Raw genomic sequence first — 18,459 nt, 5'->3', positions numbered from 1 at the left:
AAGCAGCGTGGCTCATTGGAAAGAGCACGGGCTTTGGAGTCAGAGGTCATGGGTTCGAATCCCGGCTCCGCCACATGTCTGCTGTGTGACCTTGGGCAAGTCACTTAACTTCTCTGAGCCTCAGTTCCCTCATCTGTAAAATGGGGATTAAGACTGTGAGCCCCACGTGGGACAGCTTGATCACCTTGTATCCCCCCCAGCGCTTAGAACAGTGCTCTGCACATAGTAAGCGCTTAACAAATGCCATCATTATTATTATTATTGCCCACAGTCACACAGCTGACAAGTGGCAGAGCGGGATTTGAACCCATGACCTCTGACTCCAAAGCCCGGGCTCTTTTCCACTGACCCACACTGCTTCTCTCAGTTAAGTGGCTTGCACAAGGTCCCACAACGGACAAGTGGCAGAGCCAAGATTAGAACCCAGGTCCTTCTAACTCCACTACTTTGACCGTGTACCCCCTGTGAGTAGGGACCGTCTCTATGTTGCCAACTTGTACTTCCCAAGCGCTTAGTACAGTGCTCTGCACACAGTAAGCACTCAATAAATACGATTGATTGATTGATTGATTGTGAGACAGGGACTGTGTCTGGTCTCCATATAATCTATCTACCCCGGTGCTTAACAGCACATGGCAATCGCTTAAAAAAATACCACCCTTACTATAAGATGATACATTTAGCCCTTCCCATCTCTTGTGAATCCAGAGAATCGGGAGAGGATGTTTATCCATCCAAAGGAAGACTGCTTCCCTGGTGAGACGGGTGGGAATTCCCAGCTCTACTTTCTAGAGGCCGAGGATCTGCTCCCCAAACACCCGAATCTCCCTTGGAACTCAGAAGGGGTCAGAGTTGAAAATAATAGTAATAAATTCCACTGTGAATGTTTAGGGTGTGTTTATTTTTCCATAGAACATTCGTCTACATTATCTAATTCAGTCACCTCGGCATCCTGTATATATGTATATATGCTTGTACATATTTATTACTCTATTTATTTATTTTACTTGTACATATCTATTCTATTTATTTTATTTTGTTAGTATGTTTGGTTTTGTTCTCTGTCTCCCCCTTTTAGACTGTGAGCCCACTGTTGGGTAGGGACTGTATCTATATGTTGCCAACTTGTACTTCCCAAGCACTTAGTACAGTGCTCTGCACACAGTAAGCGCTCAATATGATTGATTGATTGATCCCCTATATGAGGTAGGAAAAGGCAAGCAGTATTAGCTCTATTTTGGAGAAGCAGCGTGGCCCAGTGGAAAGAGCCCAGGCTTTGGAGTCCGAGGTCATGGGTTCAAATCCCGGCTCCGCCGGTTGTCAGCTGTGTGACTTTGGGCAAGTCACTTAACTTCTCTGCGCCTCAGTTCCCTCATCTGTCAAACGGGGATTAAGACTGTGAGCCCCTCATGGGGCCAACCTGAGTAACTTGTCTCTATTCCAGTGCTTAGAACAGTGCCTGGCACATAGTAAATGCTTAACAAATACCACCATTATTATTAGTATTATTATCATTATTCTCTTTTCAGCACCCCTGAAAGATGAGGGAGAAGCAGCGTGGCTCAGTGGAAAGAGCACGGGCTTTGGACTCAGAGATAATAGGTTCAAATCCCGGCTCTGCCACATGTCTGCTGTGTGACCTTGGGTAAGTCACTCCACTTCTCTGAGCCTCAGTTACCTCATCTGGAAAATGGGGATTAAGACTGTGAGCCCCACATGGGACAACCTCGTTACCCTGTTTCCCCTCCCCAGCGCTTAGAACAGTGCTTTGCACATAGTAATATATGTATATATGTTTGTACATATGTATTACTCTATTTATTTATTTATTTTACTTGTACATATCTATTCTATTTATTTTATTTTGTTAGTATGTTTGGTTTTGTTCTCCGTCTCCCCCTTTTAGACTGTGAGCCCACTGTTGGGTAGGGACTGTCTCTATATGTTGCCAACTTGGACTTCCCAAGCGCTTAGTACAGTGCTCTGCACACAGTAAGCGCTCAATAAATACGATTGACTGTAATGCCATTATTATTATTATTATTATTATTATTATTATTAGGGCTTTTCATTCGACGCAGTCTCAGGCTAAGAAGGGACAAGACTGAAGTTTACAAAACCAGAAGGGCCTGGTCAGGGCAAACGCTGAATTGCTGTCGCGGAAATCTCTCCCCTCTCCCCACAAAGCACGGAACACCCACTGAAGACCAAGGGACTGTCTCTATAGGTTGCCAATTTGTACTTCCCAAGCGCTTAGTACAGTGCTCTGCACATAGTAAGCGCTCAATAAATATGATTGATGACGATGACGGGTTCGAACACGGAGGGGTGAAGCCCAAAGAATCCGTTCACTCCGGAGCCCGTGCGGCCAGAAACTCTAGCACGTTTGACGGATATCTGAATCGCTCCGTAAATCGGAAGTCCGTGCTGGGTCGCTGCGGGGAAAATCAGGGATGGAGAGGGGAGAGCTTATGGTGTTGGATGGGCCGTCTCTAACCAAGCGGATGGGTATCCAGGTGAGCAACCAGCACACAGTTCCTCAATCAATCGTATTTATTGAGTACTCACTGTATGCGGTACACTGTGCTGAGCGCTTGGGAGAGTATAACAGAATTTGTAGACACGGTCTTTGCAGACACATTGTAGACGCATTCTCTGCCCATACTCATTCATTCATTCATTTTTAGACTGTGAGCCCACTGTTGGGTAGGGACTGTCTCTATATGTTGCCAATTTGTACTTCCCAAGCGCTTAGTACAGTGCTCTGCACACAGTAAGCGCTCAATAAATACGATTGATGATGATTCATATTTATTGAGCGCTTACTGTGTGCCAAGCACTGTACTAAGCGCTTGGGAAGTCCAAGTTGGCAACATACAGAGACGGTCCCTATTCAACAGTGGGCTCATATGTTGCCGACTTGTACCTCCCAAGCGCTTAGTACAGTGCTCTGCACAAATTGATTAAAGGGCTCCAAGCATCCTGGGGCCACAGGCAGGGGTCACAGACAAAGGACATCCATCACGGGCAGAAATCAGAACCCACTTGGAAGAGCTCAACAGAAAAAACTCCCCACTACAAGCTCCACACTGACACCATTTCTCTGTCTCTCCTCTTTCTAGACTGTGAGCCCGCTGTTGGGTAGGGACCATCTCTATATGTTGCTTAGTACAGTGTCTGCACACAGTAAGCGCTCAATAAATACGATTGATTGATTGATTGATTGACTAAACTAACCCTAGTCCTCAGCAGCCCATCTCAGCATGGGACCCAGGGCCCTAGCCAGACACCAGATGATCAGCGAGGCTCAGTGGAAAGAGCGTGGGCTTGGAGTCGGAAGACCTGGGTTCTAATCCTGACTCCTCCACTTACCCTCTGTGTGACCTTGGACAAGTCATTTCACTTCTCAGTTGACCTCACCTGTAAAACAGGGATTAAAACTGCGAGCCCTGTGTAGGACAGGGACTGTGTGAAACCCATTTATCTTGTATCTTACCCCGGTGCCTGGCACCTACTAGCGAATGCCATTAAAAAAACAATAAAAACACGCTACCGTTGCCAAAAATTCTAGCTGGACGAGGGCTTCCAAGGGGGTACTTTTGCTTCAACTACACACACACGGGCCTATACATTTAAAAACCAGTTATTCACATTAGTCACTGGGAAGGAATCATTTTATGGGAGAAATGTGACTCTCCCTGGAGTCAAAGGGAGCAGCCAAAATCTTGTCCCATCCGGTGAACCTTCTTCCCCATGCCTCTGAACTCAGTCCCGCCGGGGAAAGACGCTGCTCTCCAGTTACACGATTAGAGGGTGAAGGGAATAAAGAAAAGCCGGTGGCAGAGGGAGCTAGGGCAAATTGGAAGGAAATAAACAAAATGTATTTTTATACACTTCCCCCACTCGGGATACCCACCCACGCCCGTACATACACACACTCTCTCTCTTTCGCTCGCTCTCTCACTCTTCAGAGCAGAAAATAGCAGAGTCTAAAAGCAAATGAGTTTCTGAAATATTGCTGCAGGACACCGCCGCGCCGTGCCTACAGAGTTCGGCCAAGTTTGACTGTACAAGGCGTGGTCCAACCAGCTCCGCTACGGCATTCCCATTCCTGCCTCCCTCTGATGTACTTACTGTCCACTCCGGCTATTCCGGAGGCATTCAGAAATTCTCTGAGCAGAGGAGCCCCTCCCTGGGCTCGGAATGAAGACGGAGATCCGTGGCCGTCCGGGACTGTGGACGCTCACTAGATCAAATTAAATTAATAAGCGGGCTTTATCCCGGGAGGCCCTCGGGCCCAGGGGACGGGGAGCTAGAGCCCGGCACCGTCCACGGCGCAGTGATGGTTGCCGTTTCGGCCACCTGCATCCCGGCGCAACCTCAATGAAGGGGACAGACTGATCCTCGGGCCAGCGAGGAGCCCTAGACTGGCCCTTTGCTCTCCTTGGTGAAGTCCAAAATGTTCAGTAAACTGTAGCCTCAGTCTAGAATGTAAAGGCGGCCCTTCTTTCACACCCCAGCTGGTTGAGCAGCCAATTCGGCAGCGGTCACGGGCCACGCTGTGCGCTTGGGTGGGGGTGGAGGGGAGAAGGAGTCGCGGTTTTGGGCTGGGGGGTAGGGGTACGACAAGCTCCCTTATGAGGAATCACCGGTTCTCGGGTTCGGCAACAAAAACTCAACCAACTGGACGTGTCTTTCTAGGTAACTAACCAACGCGTCACCCGTAATCAGGATGCGTCTCCCTCTGTGATTAAGTCTTTACTGAAAGCCGGTTCTCAGGACAGAGGGCTGAGGACTCGGATCCGGAAAGCCTGGGCTCTCTTCCTGACCTGTGCTCTCCGGTGACCTGGTGTGGCCTCTTCACCCCAGGCTCAATCAATCAATCAATCAATCGCATTTATTGAGCGCTTACTATGTGCAGAGCACTGTACTAAGCGCTTGGGAAGTACAAATTGGCAACACATAGAGACAGTCCCTACCCAACAGTGGGCTCACAGTCTAAAAGGGGGAGACAGAGAACAAAACCAAACATACCAACAAAATAAAATAAATAGGATAGAAATGTACAAGTAAAATAAATAAATAAATAGAGTAAAAAATATGTACAACCCATATATACATATATACAGGTGCTGTGGGGAAGGGAAGGAGGTAAGATGGGGGGATAGAGAGGGGGACGAGGGGGAGAGGAAGGAAGGGGCTCAGTCTGGGAACGCCTCCTGGAGGAGATGAGCTCTCAGCAGGGCCTTGAAGGGAGGAAGAGAGCTAGCTTGGCGGATGGGCAGAGGGAGGGCATTCCGGGCCAAGGGAAGGACGTGGGCCGGGGGTCGATGGCGGGACAGGCGAGAGCGAGGTACAGTGAGGAGATTAGTGGTGGAGGAGCGGAGGGTGCGGGCTGGGCTGGACAAGGACAGAAGGGAGGTGAGGTAGGAGGGGGCGAGGCGATGGAGAGCCTTGAAGCCCAGGGTGAGGAGTTTCTGCCTGATGCGCAGATTGATTGGTAGCCATTGGAGGTTTTTGAAGAGGGGAGTAATATGCCCAGAGCGTTTCTGGACAAAGATAATCCGGGCAGCAGCATGAAGTATGGATTGAAGTGGAGAGAGACACGAGGATGGGACATCAGAGAGAAGGCTGGTGCAGTAGTCCAGACGGGATAGGATGAGAGCTTGAATGAGCAGGGTAGCGGTTTGGATGGAGAGGAAAGGGCGGATCTTGGCAATGCTGCGGAGCTGAGACCGGCAGGTTTTGGTGACGGCTTGGATGTGAGGGGTGAATGAGAGAGCGGAGTCGAGGATGACACCAAGGTTGCGGGCTTGGGAGACGGGAAGGATGGGAGTGCCGTCAACAGAGATGGGAAAGTCAGGGAGAGGACAAGGTTTGGGAGGGAAGACAAGGAGCTCAGTCTTCGACATGTTGAGCTTTAGGTGGCGGGCGGACATCCAGATGGAGATGTCCTGAAGGCAGGAGGAGATGCGAGCCTGGAGGGAGGGGGAGAGAGCAGGGGCAGAGATGGAGATCTGGGTGTCATCAGCGTAGAGGTGATAGTTGAAGCCGTGGGAGCGAATGAGGTCACCAAGGGAGTGAGTGTAGATTGAGAACAGAAGGGGACCAAGCACTGAACCTTGGGGAACCCCCACAGTAAGAGGATGGGAGGGGGAGGAGGAGCCTGCAAAAGAGACTGAGAAAGAACGACCGGAGAGATAAGAGGAGAACCAGGAGAGGACGGAGTCTGTGAAGCCAAGGTCAGATAGCGTGTTGAGGAGAAGGGGGTGGTCCACAGTGTCAAAGGCAGCTGAGAGGTCGAGGAGGATTAGGACAGAGTATGAGCCATTGGTGACCTTTGAGAGGGCAGTTTCCGTGGAATGAAGGGGACGGAAGCCAGACTGGAGGGGGTCGAGGAGAGAGTTGCTGTTGAGGAATTCTAGGCAGCGCGTGTAGACAACTCGTTCAAGGAGTTTGGAACTCGTTCAAGGAGGCTCAGTATAACGACGGTTAAAACAGAGCAATGCTCTATGGCACGGGGACCGCATCCGACCCGACCATTTCGCGTTTACCCCAGCGCTTAGTGCCACCATACTTGGCACACTGTAAGCGCTTAACAAATGCCATCATCATCATCATCCAGACCACATGAGAAGCCGTGTCCATTCATTCATTCAGTCGTATTTATTGAGCCCCTCCTGTATGCAGAGCACTGTACTGAGCGCTTGGGAAGTCCAAGTCGGCAACGTATAGAGATGGTCCCTACCCAACAACGGGCTCACAGTCTACAAGGGGGAGACAGACAACAAACAAAACAAAACATGTAGACAGGTGAGGAAAAGGCGCAGGTTTGGGAGACGGAAGACTGGGGCTCCGGAGCCAGGTCGACCAGCGGTGCGCTATGGGACTTTGGCTGAGTCGCTTAACCAATTCGTCCCTCAGTTTGCCCATCCGTAAAACGAGACTAATAAAAAAATCAGCAGCCCCCTCCTCCCTCCCAGGGACGTTGTAATAATAATAATAATGATTATTATAGTACTTGTTAAGTGCTTATTAGGTGCCAAGCACTGTTCTAAGAACTGGGTTAGATGAAAGCTAATCAGGTTGAACGCAGTCCCTGTCTCACAAGGCACTCACAGTCTTCTAAACTATCACGGACAGGGACCGCGTCTACTAATTTCGGTTGTATTGCACTTTCCCAAGTGCTTAGTTCAGTGTTCTGCACATAGTGAGCGCTTAATAAATACCATTGATTGACCGTTGCTGGGTAGGGACTGTCTCTTTTTGTTGCCAAATGGTACTTTCCAAGTGCTTAGTACAGTGTTCTGCAGCCAGCAAGTGCTCAATATATGTTTGTACATATTTATTACTCTATTTTACTTGTACATATTTACTATTCTATTTATTTTATTTTGTCAATACGTTTTGTTTTGTTGTCTGCCTTCCCCTTCTAGACTGTGAGCCCGCTGTTGGGTAGGGACCGTCTCTAGATGTTGCCAACTTGGACTTCCCAAGCGCTTAGTCCAGTGCTCTGCACCCAGTAAGCGCTCAATGAATACGATTGAATGAATGAATACGATTGAATTAATCCCCATTTTACAGATGAGGTAACTGAGGCCCAGAGAAACGAAGCGACTTGCCCAAGGTCACACAGGACACGGGTGGCAGAGCCGGGATTGGAACCCAGGTCCTCCTGACTCCCAAGCTCTTGCTCTATCCGTGATGTCACCTTGAGAACTGATGTGAAAAGCACTGAGAGGGAAAACAACAGCACCGCACAAATCGAGGCGTCAAGTTACGAGAAACAAACCTTGGGAACCCCGCTGCGGTTCCTAGGGGCAACCGTGATCCGGTCCATCCTGTGGAACGGCCCCCCTCCCGTACCCAGACCGGACCAAGTTTACCGATTCGTTCCACGTCAATAAATCTAGGCCACGGGACCGTCCTGAAAGACCGCGTTGTCCCGAAAGGCCGCGGTTCGCTACCAAATCCTGTCACGGCTTACTGTGCGCGAGAACCACCGACTGTAGAGGGAGGATAAGAGGACGAGGCTTTCTAAAGGAAAGTCAAGAGTGTCCCGTCGTTTTCTCTCTCCCACTTCATCATCATCAATCGTATTTACTGAGCGCTTACTGTGTGCAGAGCACCGTACTAAGCGCTTGGGAAGTACAAATTGGCAACATATAGAGACAGTCCCAACCCAACAGTGGGCTCACAGTCTAGAAGGGGGAGACAGAGAACAAAACCAAACATACTAACAAAATAAAATAAATAGATATGTGCAAGTGAAATAAATAGAGTAATAAATAGGTACAAACTTCCCCGGAGACACTGAAATTGCAGCCTGGCTGGGAAGCGGCGGGACGCGGGGCGGGACGGCCGGAGCTGCCGACCCCGTCGGTCCGGAGTCAGGCCTTCGGGCCTTGACGAGGCGACGAAAGCAGAAGCATCTCAAAATGGCACACTAATCCCCGAGCCTTGAGGGCTTCGGCAGACAAGGGCCATAATCATCCCAGCTTTCCTCCGGGGGACGCGGCGCCCTGCAGTTGATCGGCATAACCGTCAACCTTTTCTTCTCGGCTCAGAAAACCGAAGCATCGCTTCTGCGATCCTGGAAAGCGCGCGGCCTCCTAGGAGTCGCGGAGCGCCAACGAGAGCTGCCGCTTGCGGGCAGGGATCGTGTCTTCTAATTCCTGCGTGCTCTCCCCGGGGCTGCCTGCCCACAGCGTGCTGCACACAGTAGGCCTCCGTATTTGTTGAGCGCTTACTGTGTGCAGAGCACTGTACTAGGCGCTTGGGAAGTACAAGTGGGCAACCTATGGAGACAGTCCCTACCCAACAGTGGGCTCGCAGTCTAGAAGGGGGAAACAGACAACAGAACAAAACATGTAGACGTGTCAAAATCATCTGAATAAAGAGAATCTACTTTAGTGCTGAAAACAGTGCTTGGCACCTAATCAGCATTTAAGAAATACCCTCGTCATCATTATTATTATCACGACAACATGGGAAAGGGACTGTGTCCAACCCAGTTTGCTTGTACCTACCCCATGACTTAGTACAGTGCCTGGCACATAGTATACATGATGTGTATATAGCTATAATTTTATTTATTCTGTTGGTATTGACAACTGTCTACTTGTTTTGGGGGTTTTTTTTTGTCTGTCTCCCCCTTCTAGACTGTGACCCCAATGTTTACTTGTATATATTTACTATTCTATTGTATTTTGTTAATCTGTTTTGTTTTGTTGTCTGTCTCCCCCTTCTAGACTGTAAGCCCGTTGTTGGGTAGGGACCGTCTCTATATGTTGCCAATTTGTACTTCCCAAGCACTTAGTACAGTGCTCTGCACACAGTAAGCGCTCAATAAGTACGATTGAATGAATGAATGAATGAATGCGAGGTCCTCAACTAAAATCACGCCGAAGGGAGGCCTGGGTGGCCTCCGCGCTTGGGTCTGGGCCTGAATCCCTTAAGCGCTTGGATAATAACAACGATGGGACTTGTTAAGCGCTTACTATGTGCGATGCACTGTCCTAAGCACTTGGGGGGGGATACAAGGCGATCGGGTTGTCCCACGTGGGGCTCACAGCCCCATTTTCCAGATGCGGGAACTGAGGCACGGAGAAGCGAGGTGGCTTGCCTAACGTCACACAGCTGACGAGTGGCGGAGCCGGGATTCGAACCCATGACCTCTGACTCCCGAGCCCGGGCTCTTTCCACTGAGCCACGCTGATCCCTTCCCCATTCCCACGGCACTTCTGTCCATCTCCATCTGTCCATCTACTAAGCGCTCAGTACAGTGCTCTGCACACAGTAAGCGCTCAATAAATACGAGAGAATGAATGAATCTCCATCTGTCAGTTATTTCCACGTCTGTCCCTCCGCCCCCGACTATACTGGAAGCTCCTTGTGGGCAGGGATCGTGTCCACCCACTCTGTTGTACTGCACCCTCCAAAGCGCTAAGTACAGTGCTCTGCACGCGCTAAGTGCTCAATAAACACCATCGCTACCATAAATTCCTGGAAATCAGTAGGGTGATCTTAGACTGTGAGCCCACTGTTGGGTAGGGACTGTCTCTATATGTTGCCAACTTGGACTTCCCAAGCTTTTAGTACAGTGCTCTGCACACAGTAAGCGCTCAATAAATAAGATTGATTGATTGATCGATTGATTGATAGGGTTTCAAAGAGGGTCCAGGAAAGCCCGGGAGTCAGAAGGGCCTGGGTTCTAGTCCCGCTCCGCCCCTCGTCGGCTGCCGCGTGACCTCGGACTGGTCACTTCCCCGGGCTTCGGTTACCTTATCCGTAAAACGGGGATTAAGACGGCGAGCCCCACGTGGGACGGGGATGGAGTCCAACCCGATTTAGCAGCGTGGCTCAGTGGAAAGAGCCCTGGCTTGGGAGTCGGAAGGCGTGGGTTCTAATCCCGGCTCCGCCGCTTGTCAGCCGTGTGACTATGGGCAAGTCACTTCACTTCTCTGGGCCTCAGTTACCTCATCTGTCAAATGGGGATGAAGCCTGCGAGCCCCACGTGGGACACCCTGATTACCTTGTATCTCTTCCAGCGCTTAGAACAGTGCTTTGCACATAGTAAGCGCTTAACAAATGTCATCATCATCATCAATCGCATTTATTGAGCGCTTACTGTGTGCAGAGCACTGTACTAAGCGCTTGGGAAGTACAAATTGGCAACATATAGAGACAGTCCCTACCCAACACTGGGCTCACAGTCATCATCATCATACTTCCCATGCGCTCAAATTGTACTTCCCAAGCGCTTAGTCCAGTGCTCCGCACACAGTAAGCGCTCAATAAATACGATTGAATGAATTAGCTTGTCTCTGGTGCTTAGGACAGTGCTTGCGCATAGCAATCCACTAATCAATTGCAATTATTGAGCATTTAGCATGTGCAGAGCACTGCACTAAGCACTCGGGAGAATACAACACGACCGAATGAGCGGATACGTCCCCGGCCCATAATGAGTTTACGGTCTAGAAGGGGGGACAGACATTAATGTGAATAAATTATTTACAGCATGTCATTTAAAGAGATGTACATAAGTGCTGCGGAACGAGTATCAGATGCGCGGAAGTCCCGTGGGACAACCTGACCACCCTGTAACCTCCCCAGCGCTTAGAACAGTGCTTTGCACGTAGTAAGCGCTTAATAAATGCCATTATTATTATTATTATTACAGATCCGAGTGCGTAGATGACGCAGAAGGAAAGGGAACGGCCCGAGGATTTAGGCCTCTTGGAAGACGTGTGACCTTACGAATGCTTGGAAGGTGGAGAGAGTGATGGCCTGGTGTTTAAGGAGCGGGAGAGAGTTCCAGGCTAGGGGAAGGACTTGGGAAAGGGGTCGGCGGCCAGATAGATGAGGTCGGGACACAGTGAGGTGAGGTGGGATGGAGTAAACCGATCCAGTGCTTTAAAGCCGATAGTGAGGAGTCTCTGTTTGATGCGGAGTCAGATGGGAAACCACTGAAGAGTGGGGAGACACCAACTGAACTAACAGATACCATTAAAAAAAAACAAAACACCCTCATCCTGATGCCCTGTCCGCACCACGAAGGCCGGGGGCTCTAGACCAAGAGAAACCACAACCGAGAAGCCCTACGCTCCTGCCCCGGGGGAGAGGGTCCGGGGCTGGACTCGGTGGGCCGATCTCCCGAGGTCCCGTGCCATCACCAGGCCTCACGCTCAATGGGAAGACCCTCTTGCTGCCGGGGTGTGTCCCGGTTTTGAAGCCCACCAACGTCTTAACTGCTTGATTGACACGGTTGGTATTTGGATGGTTCCCTGGGAGGTGACATCTAAAGGGGCAGCGTGCCAAGGGACGGGATCGCTAAGGTGACACCCCCTCCCCCTTCTTCCCTTCCCCACATCCTCCGCCACCACCCCAATGCCATCCCTTCTCCTGTGGGAAAAGTCCCGTATCCGGCCAGGCTCGGCCTGACAGACTGATGGGCTGAAGGGCAGGGGGGCCTGACACACCGACAGACTGGGGGTCTGGGCTGGGGGCCTGACAGACTGACGGGCTGAGGGCCTGGGCAACAGACTGACGGGCTGTAGGGCTGACAGACCGATGGGCTGAGGGCCCGACTGACTGGCAGGCTGAGGGCCTGATGGACTGTGAGCCCACTGTTGGGTAGGGACTGTCTCTATATGTTGCCAACTTGGACTTCCCAAGCGCTTGGTACAGTGCTCTGCTCACAGTAAGCGCTCAATAAATACAATTGATTGATTAATTGATGGACTGATGGGCCGAAAGACTGACAGACCGATGGGCTGAGGGTTTGGGCTGATGGACTGACAGACCGATGGGCAGAGGGTTTGGGCTGAGAGCCTGGGCTGAGAGCCTGGCGGACCGATGGGCTGAAGGGCGGGGGGCCTGACACACCGACAGACTGAGGGTCTGGGCTGGGGGCCTGACAGACTGACGGGCTGAAGACCGGACTGACTGAGGGTCTGACTGATGGACAGGCTGAGAGCCTGGGAGACAGACCGACGGGCTGTAGGGCTGACAGACTGACAGATCGATGGGCTTAGGGCCCGACTGACTGGCAGGCTGAGAGCCTGGGCTGAGGAACGGATGGACTGATGGGCTGAAGGGCTGAAAGACGGATAGACCGATGGGCTAAGGGTTTGGGCCGAGGGCCTGACGGACTGAGGGTTTGACTGATGGACAGGCTGAGAGCCTGGGAGACAGACCGACGGGCTGTAGGGCTGACAGACTGACAGACCGATGGGCTGAGGGCCCGACTGACTGGCAGGCTGAGAGCCTGGGCTGAGGAATGGATGGACTGACGGGCTGAAAAGACTGACAGACCGATGGGCTGAGGGTTTGGGCCGAGGGCCTGACGGACTGAGGGCTTGGGCCGAGGGCCTCGAAGACTGATGGGCTGAAAGGCTGACGGACTGACAGACCGACGGGCTGAGGGTCTGGGCCGAGGGCCTGACGGACTGATGGGCTGACGGACTGACAGACAGATGGGCTGAGGGTTTGGGCCGAGGGCCTGACAGACTGATGGGCTGAAGGGCTGACGGACTGACAGACAGACGGGCTGAGGGTTTGGGCCGAGGGCCTGACGGACCGATGGGCTGATGGACTGACAGGCTGAAGGGCTGAAAGACTGACAGACCGATGGGCTGAGGGTTTGGGCCGAGGGCCTGACGGACTGAGGGTTTGGGCCGAGGGCCTCACGGACTGACGGGCTGAAAGGCTGACGGACTGACAGACCGACGGGCTGAGGGTCTGGGCTGAGGGCCTGACGGACTGATGGGCTGACGGACTGACAGACAGATGGCCTGAGGGTTTGGGCCGAGGGCCTGATGGACTGATGGGCTGAAGGGCTGACGGACAGGCTGAGAGCCTGGGCGACAGACTGACGGGCTGACAGACTGACAGACTGATGGGCTGAGGGCCCGACTGACTGGCAGGCTGAGAGCCTGGGCGACAGACTGACGGGCTGCCAGATTGACAGACTGATGGGCTGAGGGCCCGACTGACTGGCAGGCTGAGAGCCTGGGCTGAGGAACGGCTGGACTGACGGGCTGAAGGGCTGAAAGACTGACAGACCGATGGGCTGAGGGTTTGGGCCGAGGGCCTGACGGACTGATGGGCTGAAGGGCTGACGGACTGACAGACAGATGGGCTGAGGGTTTGGGCCGAGGGCCTGACGGATTGATGGGCTGAAGGGCTGACGGACTGACAGACAGACGGGCTGAGGGTTTGGGCCGAGGGCCTGACGGACCGATGGGCTGAAGGGCTGATGGACTGACAGACAGACGGGCTGAGGGTTTGGGCCGAGGGCCTGACGGCCTGATGGGCTGAAGGGCTGACGGACTGACAGACAGATGGGCTGAGGGTTTGGGCTGAGGGCCTGGCGGACTGATGGGCTGAGGGCCTGGGCTGACATCCTGAGGGTCTGACGGACCGCCGGGCCGAGGGTCTGGGCTGAGGGTCTGACTGCCTGCGGGGCCGAGGGCCTGGTGGGCTGACGGCCTGGCGGGCCGAGGGCCCGGGCTGCAGGCTGGGGCTGAGCGGGTCGGGAGGAGCGGTCTAGGGGGAGCGAGTTGCCCCCCTGGGGAGGGGGCCGGGTGTGGGGGGAGGATAAAGGAGGGGGGTTGTGCGGCGGGGGTCCGGGTCTGCCCGGGCATCCTCATCAATCGTATTTATTGAGCGCTTACTGTGTGCAGAGCACTGGACTAAGCGCTTCGGAAGTACAAATTGGCAACATATAGAGACAGTCCCTACCCAACAGTGGGTTCACAGTCTAAAAGGGGGAGACAAAACCAAACGTACTAACAAAATAAAATAAATAGAATATTTATGTACAAGTAAAAGAAACAAAAGAGGGGGTCAGTCCCGCCCAGCTGGCAGGTGCGGCCCCCGGGCTCCGGGCACACGCTGCCAAACCCACCGGGCACTCACAGGGCATCCATCGGGCACTGATGGGCAAGGAGGCGGAATAAACTCAGCATTGCTGACTGACCGATTGACTGACTGCCCCCCAGCCGAGCGCCAGCACACACACACACACACACACACACACACACACACACACACACACACACGGACACACACGGACACACGGTCACAGACAGTCACTCTCACACACAGGCGATCACACACATGCACGCCGTTGTGCACACAGTCACACAGTGACAGACACACACACACACACACACACACAGAGGTGGTCGCACCTATCCACGGTGTCACACACACATACACGGTCACACAGGCAATGTCACACACGGTCACAGATGGTCACACAGCGACACACACACACACACACACGCAAGCACAGACGCGGTTGCACACATCCACGCTGTCACACAGACACACACCACACACACATATCCACTCTGTCACACAAACACACAAGCGGTCCCAAACATCCAGGCTGTCACACAGACACACACACACACGACACAGAGGCGGTCGCACCAATCGATGCTGTCACACACACGGTCACAGAGGCAATGTCTCTCTCTCTCCCTCCCTCTCTCTCTCTCTCTCTTTCTCTCACATTCATTCATTCATTCAATCGTATTTATTGAACGCTTTCTGTGTGCAGGGCACCGTCCTAAGCGCTTGGGAAGGACAAGTCGGCAACATACAGAGACGGTCCCTACCCTCGCGCGCGCACACACACACACCCACGGTCACAGAGACGCAGACACACACGCAGACACACACAGAGGCGGTCGCGCAAATGCACGCTGCCACACACACGGTCACCCAGGCAATGTCTCTCTTTCTCTCTCTCACACACACACTACAAACATACACACACACACACACACACAAATGCACGCTGTCACACACACGGTCACCCAGGCAATGTCTTTCTCTCTCTCTCACACACACTACACACACACACACACACAAATGCACGCTGTCACACACACGGTCACCCAGGCAATGTCTCTCTTTCTTTCTCTCTCACACACACTACACACACACACACACACAAATGCACGCTGTCACACACACGGTCACCCAGGCAATGTCTCTCTTTCTCTCTCTCTCACACACACTACACACACACACACACAAATGCACGCTGTCACACACACGGTCACCCAAGCAATGTCTCTCTTTCTCTATCTCTCTCTCTCTCTCTCTCTCTCTCTCTCTCTCTCACACACACACACAGACACACACACACACACACACGGAGAAATCCAAGCTGTCACACACACGGTCACCCAGGCAATGTCTCTCTTTCTCTCTCTCTCTCTCTCTCTCTCACACACACACACACACACACACACACACAAATGCACGCTGTCACACACATGGTCACCCAAGCAATGTCTCTCTTTCTCTCTCTCTCACACACTGCACACATACACACACACAAATGCACGCTGTCACTCACAAGGTCACCCAGGCAATGTCTCTCTTTCTCGCTCTCTCTCTCTCTCACACACACACACACACAGAGAGAGAGAGAGAGAGAAATCCACGCTGTCACACACACGGTCACCCAGGCAATGTCCCTCTTTCTCTCTCTCCTCTCTCTCTCTCTCTCTCTCTCTCTCTCTCTCTCCCTCTCTCCTCTCTCTCTCTCTCTCACACACACACACAGAGAAATCCACGCTGTCACACACACGGTCACACAGGCAATGTCCCTCTCTCTCTCTCTCTCTTTCTCTCTCTCTCTCTCCTCTCTCTCTCTCTCACACACACACGCAGAGAAATCCACGCTGTCACACACATGGTCACACAGGCAATGTCTCTCTCTCTCTCTCTCTCTCTCACACACACACACACACACACACACACACACACAGAGGGAGAAATCCAAGCTGTCACACACACGGTCACACAGGCAATGTCTCTCTTTCTCTCTCTCTCTCTCTCTCACACACACACACACAGAGGGAGAAATCCAAGCTGTCACACACACGGTCACCCAGGCAATGTCTCTCTCTCTCTCTCTCTCTCTCTCTCTCTCTCTCTCACACACACACACACACACACACACACAGAGGGAGAAATCCAAGCTGTCACACACACGGTCACCCAGGCAATGTATGTCTCTCTCTCTCTCTCTCACACACACACACACACCACACACACACGGTCACAGACAGTCACACAGACACAGACACACAGAGGCAGAGGCGGTGGCACCCCCCCAGCCCCCCAGAGCAACCCAAAGGAGGCCTCCGCCGGACGGTCCGCCGCCGCCCCCCGCCGCCCCCCGGTCCCGCGGCCGGACTGACCGTCGGGGGTTTCCGGCGCGCGCCCGGGCGAGCGTCCGAGGGGCCCGAGGGGTCCGAGCGGGGCGAGCAGGGCGCCCCCCAGCAGGCACAGCTGGGCCAGCAGCAGCCGCTTCCTCGCCCCGCGGGGCCGCGGCCGCAGCCGGAGCCGGAGCCGCAGCCGCGGGAGCCGGGGGAGCCGGGGGAGCCGGGGGAGCCGGGGGGCCCGGGGGGCCCGCCCCCCCAGCCCCGCGCCGCCCGGGGCCGGCAGCATCGCCGCCCGCTGGACGCCCCGACGGGAGGACGGACGGACGGGAGGGAGGACGGCAGGACGGACGGACGGCGGGCGGGCGGGCGGGCGGGGAGAAGTGCCCGCCGCCGCTGCCGCCGAGCCGGGACCCGCCCCCGCCCCGCCCCGCCGCCTCCGGACCCGCCCCGACGGCCCGGGCCCCGCCTCCCTGTCCTCCGGCCCCGCCCCGACGGCCCAGCCCACCTCCTTCTCCTCCGGCCCCGCCCCCGACGCCTCGGGCCCCCCCCGACGGCCCAGCCCACGCCTCCCGCTCCTCTAGCCCCGCCCCGACGGCCCGGGCCACGCCCCCCGCTCCCCCAGCCCCGCCCCGACGCCTGTGGCCCCACCCCCGACGGCTCAGGCCACGCCTCCTTCTCCGGCCCCGCCCCGACGGCACAGGCCACGCCCCCTTCCTCCTCTGTCCCCGCCCCCGACGACGCAAGCCAAGTCTCCCTCTCCCCCGGCCCCGCCCCCGTCGAGCCAGGCCCAGGTCACGCCTCCTTCACCTCTGGCCCCGCCCCCGACGACCCAGGCCACGCCCACTCCGGCCCAGGCCACGCCTCCCCCTCTGGCCCCGCCCCCGGTTCCTCAGGGCCCCCTCCCCCCACGACCAGGCCAGGCCTCCTGCTCCTCTAGCCCCGCCCCGACGCTTCAGGGCCTTCCCCGACGAGCCAGGCCACGCCTCCTTCTCCGCTGGCCCCGCCCCCGACGACCCAGGCCACGCCTCCCCCTCCTCTGGCCCCGCCCCGATGCCTCGGACCACGCCCCCTTCTCCTCTAGCCCCTCCCCCGACGACCCAAGCCACGCCTCCGACCCCACCCCCCGACGACCCAGGCCACTCCCACTCTGGCCCAGGCCACGCCTCCTCCCCCTCTGGCCCCGCCCCCGTCAGAGGTCATGGGTTCTAATTCCAGCTCCACCACTTGTCCGCTGCATGATCTTGGGCAAGTCACTTAACTTCTCTGGGCCTCGGTTCCCTCATCTGTAAAATGGGGATGAAGACTGTGAGCCCCACGTGGGGCAACCCGATCACCTTGTAACCTCCCCAGCGCTTAGAACAGTGCTTTGCACTTAATAAATGTCATTATTAATTATTATTATTATTATTATTATTATTATTATTACTATCCCAGCCCACCCCACGGCCTCGCCCTTCCTGATGCTGCAGCTGCTGCAGCTGCTATTGCATCTGCTGCAGGTACTGCATCTTCTGAGGCCTCCACCTTCCCACTAGACATGGTTGCCATGGCTACTCCACCTCCCCCCCACCCCAGACTGTGAGCCCTCTGTTGGGTAGGGACCGTCTCTATTTGTTGCCAACTTGTACTTCCCAAGCGCTTAGTACAGTGCTCTGCACACAGTGAGTGCTCAATAAATACGATTGAATGAATGAATGCCCTCTCTGCGATCACCACTTCCTCACCCATCTCACCCCAAGACCCCCAGCTGATGGGCAGGAGAGGA

At 54.3% G+C, this 18,459-nt stretch overlaps 1 protein-coding gene across 1 annotated transcript in view; it reads right to left on the bottom strand.

Annotated features, from left to right (window-relative positions):
- Positions 1-18,242, bottom strand: part of SLC24A3 (solute carrier family 24 member 3) — a 515,859-nt gene extending 497,617 nt beyond the window's left edge. Inside the window, exons 1-2 of the mRNA XM_038745680.1 lie at positions 18,139-18,242; positions 16,731-16,843 (exon numbers count right to left, since the gene is read on the bottom strand). Coding sequence (XP_038601608.1) covers positions 16,731-16,843; positions 18,139-18,242 — 217 coding nt within the window. The remainder of the gene's footprint in view (positions 1-16,730; positions 16,844-18,138) is intronic.
- Positions 18,243-18,459: the final 217 nt, after the last annotated feature.

This window comes from Tachyglossus aculeatus, chromosome 1 (assembly GCF_015852505.1).
Source record: "Tachyglossus aculeatus isolate mTacAcu1 chromosome 1, mTacAcu1.pri, whole genome shotgun sequence".
In the NCBI taxonomy this organism is placed as follows: domain Eukaryota; kingdom Metazoa; phylum Chordata; class Mammalia; order Monotremata; family Tachyglossidae; genus Tachyglossus; species Tachyglossus aculeatus.
This window is presented reverse-complemented; position numbering and strand designations above follow the sequence as displayed.